We start from the raw sequence: 4,016 nt of genomic DNA on the forward strand, positions 1-4,016 counted from the left end.
ACATCTTGAAGTCTGATAGCTTCGAAGGTGCCCTTTTTCCATACTGTCTTGTTCTCAACGTTCATTGCTGCTAGCCACTTTGGCCAGTATTTGTGTTGTTTGGCTTCAGCATATGTGGTTGGCTCAGGAGGAAGATCCTTCCTGTATATGATGCCAAGATCATGGGCAGAGGCGTCCACAGTGTACTTATCTTTGCTTGTATCAGTTGACAGGGTGAAGTTAGATGTTCCAGATGATCCTCTTTGGTTTCTGCGCCTTCCTGAAGATCTGGTGGCGTTAGGAGGCTGGCGGCTGACTTGACCAATTGGTGTTTCCCTGTTGTAGATATTGTTGTTTCTGCTGCCTATAGGACGACCTCGTCTCTCTATTGATCCTTGAGTTGGATCAGGTGTGATAGTGGTAGGCTGTGGAGAAGGCAATAGAGATACAATGATCTCAGGCTTAATAGTCTGTTCTGCTGTCTCTGGGGTTGGTGGAGTGAAAGCTTGAGTAGACTCTGGTGATGATTGGCGTTGTTCTCGTTCTTCTTCCACCCCCTCAGATGGACCAGGATCAGTCTCCTCTGGTTGTAGAGATTGCTGTGGAGTTGGTATGTTGCTGGGTCCATCTGTATTGCTGTCCCTCTGTAAAAGGTAGGTATGCTTAGATGCTTCGTGGAGGAGTTCATCTCCATCCCATAAGACAGAGTCCATAGGTAAGTCCTCTGCTTGAGAATCTGGAAAGGCGACCTCTAGTTCCTCGAACTGGAACTGAAGTTCTTGACGATGAAGAAGACTGGTATCCTCCGTACTAGGGTCGTACACGATCTTCTCGTCAAATGTGACATCTCTTGTTCGGAGGACCTTGTTCAGGGCTGGTACCCAGATCCTGTAGATAGAAGTGCTGTCATACCCACACAGATAGCCAATATGAGCCCTTGGCAGAGTCTTGTTTGACTTCTGCTCACCTCTCTTATAGATAGTGGTGAGAGGGTAGGCTCTGCAGCCATATCTCTTGAGATGTCCAAGTTGAGGCTTCTCTAGCCTTTGATGCGTTGAGTGTGGCTGTTGGTTAAGCCATTCGTTGATCATCCCTTCAGGGGTCTTCCAGCCAAGAATCTTATGTGCTATCCTGTTGCAGAGATATACCGCAGCTCTGATGAGTTCTGGGGCCATAGACTCTGGGAATCTTGACTGAAATCTCAAGGCTCTTGCGATCATGAACAACATTCCTCCAAGCCTCTCTGCTGGGTTCTGGGCACCAGTGTAATCTGCTGATCTTTCAACTAGGATTCCTTCCATAGCTGCCCATAGGTCGAAGGCGTTCCGGAGTGCTGTCTCCCAGTCAAGTCTCATAACCCGAACTGTGATACAGTATTGCCTTTCAAGAAGGGTTACAAGCCTCTGTATAGCATCAAGACCTTCCTTCCGGGTTCGCAGTGTTCGAATCCAGTTGAAGCGGGACCATCTATCTCCCATAATGAGAGCATACTTCTCGCCATTATATGTGTTGCTCATAGCGAAGAAGTCGATAACAATATAGTCGCCTGGAGCAGTTGGCCTATGATCTGGAGGTCTTCTGGAAACTCTCCTCATTGCCTTTGCTGTTGAACAGGCTGCACACTCATCTTTAGTGATGCCTGTGAGATATATCCCCAATGAGTTTTTGACAAGTTCTTCAAGTCCTTTGGCACCTGGATGGCCAAGTCTTTCGTGCCATAGCCAGGCCTCAGCCTTAGAGGCGAGAGGGTTTGAGGATTTCTTGAATCCTGAAAAGGATGCATCTTCCTTATCCCTATCAGGAGGCTGAAAGGTGACTTGCTTGGATGGCGGTGGAGTCTCCGTTGCTTGTGGAGCATGATACTCAAGAAGGTATTGCCCATACTGATGAGGGGTTTTGAATAGTAATTCTCCCTGAGAGTTTTCCATCCCTGGGTGTTTGGAAGTGAAGAAGAGACCCTTCTTCCTGAGTGGCTCTGTGGCTACGAGCGTCACAGGGTAGTCAGGAGTGTACCACACATCTCTGACTCTAATCCCCTTCTTCCCCTTGTCCCCCATATTAGGGCGGACTACCATAGTACCTCTTGCGATAGCCTGAACTGCTCCTCCACCTGTGAGGATAGCCTTCTGCCAAGTGTAGTCAAGATCCTTCATTCTGGTAATATCGTTGCAGACGTGGAAAGCTGTTCCACAGTCAACAATAACACTATCCTTAAGGCAGAAACCTGAAGTAAAGCTGGATGGTGATGGGAGGAATGAATCCACAGTACAGAAAGATGAGTCTGAAGATGAATGTGCTGATGACGTGATAGAGGCATCGTCTGAGTGGCCAACATATGAAGTGTTGTTGCTCCTTTCTCTGGATTGTGACCTAGACCTTTGTCTCCAGTTGGATGAGGATGATCCTGATGATCCCTCCTTGAGGACTTTGTCTAGTCTCTCCTGTATTCTGGGATGGTCGTTAAGGAATCTCCTGCCTGCCTCAATAGACTTCTTGTTCGAATCCTTCTCTGGATCGTAGTGAGAGTGTCTCTTAGCTGGATTCATATGCCAGCAGTCAACGATATAGTGTTTTTGCTGTCTAAAACAGGCTGGGCAATCTGGCTTCCATTTCTCCTTCTTCTTTGAACTGTTGTTCTGTGAGGATGAGGAGTTGTTATCCTCATTTTCCCCTTGCCAGGTTGCAAAGCTTGTCGAACTGACTGGAGGTTTGCTTGCGGTAAGCCAGTCTGGGTTGAACGTACGAACCCACTGTCTGAACTGATGAGCCTGGGTGACTCCAGCTGGAACCTGGGGAGGCTGGGTTGCCTGATTTGTCTGAGCCTGGGCGGTGTTCTTGGAGAAGTTGAACGAGGCTCCAGTGTAGTATTCTGGGGCAATCCCCTTAACCATGTTCAGGAAGTCTGCCACTTGGGTGGTTGAGTCTGCAAGCGCTGGGACTCCTGCTGAGGTTGCCTCCTCCATAATCTCCTGATAGACAATAAGCCATTCAGTTAGACGAGTCCTCTTGATCGTTCTGCGATGGATGTTGTATCTGTGAAGGACTTGCTGTTGTCTGGCGTAACTATCAGGGCTTAGTTGGCCTTTGAGGGCAACTACCATGCCTCTGACAGTCTCTTGGCTTGTGACTTGGTTGAGATAGACTTGGTCGACTGTAGAAGTGATCCATTTGACTACTTCGATAATCCCTTTCTTTCTGCTGCCATGAATCCTGGTTGCGTCTTGGTGGCGAAATACAGCAACCTTCAGTAACCTGTCATAGTTCTCCGAATCGTCTGGTGGAAGGTTGATCTGTGGTTCAGTGAGAACCTGCTCTCCATCTGGATCAACATATGGCCAGACCTCATGAAATGAGGCTGTCATCTTCAGAAGGTTGAACCATTTAACCCAATCTTCGTCGCTCCGTAAGCGCTGAGTTGTCTTTGAGGTGTCCATGATGATGGCTTCACTTAAGCCTGTCTAGATACTCTAATAGTAATCTTTTTAGCAAATAGTTGCTTGTAGTTGTTCTGCAGGGTCGGCCGGTCTCATTCAGCGTCGCTTGGGTCAGTCTTTCCGCCTGATATTGCGGCTTCCGTCTGTTAAATATGCTGGGCTTAGTTAAGCCGTAGTATGGTTGGATTGCCTCAAAGATGGAGGGCTTCTGTGTATTCTGCGTCCAGTTGAATCTGGACTATTGAGACAGTCTTTGCTGTCACTTCTGCTGGCTTTACTTTGCTGCCATTTAGGATATGGGGCTGTAACGATCCTGATCGCTATGATTGTCCTTTGGCGTACTTCTTGAATTGATTCAATAAATCTCGCGATCAAGAGCCAGTTACCAGAAATCAACTGGGCTCATAACTGTCAGGGCGACAGCGTGGCTACCAGCGAGTAACGGCATAACTGTCTTGATTGATTTTCTATGTTGTTGTAAAGGATAAGTGGCCAATTGGCCAGATACATCGAGATGTGCTACACTACATGAAACAGATGCAAATAAGCCATATTTGGGTTAGGAAACAATAGCCGATGCATAGTCGAGATGCTTGACTCGGT

At 47.6% G+C, this 4,016-nt stretch overlaps 1 protein-coding gene across 1 annotated transcript; it reads right to left on the bottom strand.

Annotated features, from left to right (window-relative positions):
* Positions 1-2,559: 2,559 nt before the first annotated feature.
* On the bottom strand, positions 2,560-2,870 carry COL26b_014478 (uncharacterized protein; the record flags this gene model as incomplete). Its single annotated transcript, XM_053187049.1, has 2 exons — positions 2,560-2,615; positions 2,723-2,870. 2 exons carry the CDS (start codon positions 2,868-2,870, stop codon positions 2,560-2,562), a joined length of 204 nt encoding a protein of 67 aa, XP_053029006.1.
* Between the last annotated feature and the right edge of the window lie 1,146 nt (positions 2,871-4,016).

This window comes from Colletotrichum chrysophilum, assembly GCF_026319265.1.
Source record: "Colletotrichum chrysophilum strain AFK26 chromosome Unknown scaffold_419, whole genome shotgun sequence".
Taxonomy (NCBI): Eukaryota; Fungi; Ascomycota; class Sordariomycetes; order Glomerellales; family Glomerellaceae; genus Colletotrichum; species Colletotrichum chrysophilum.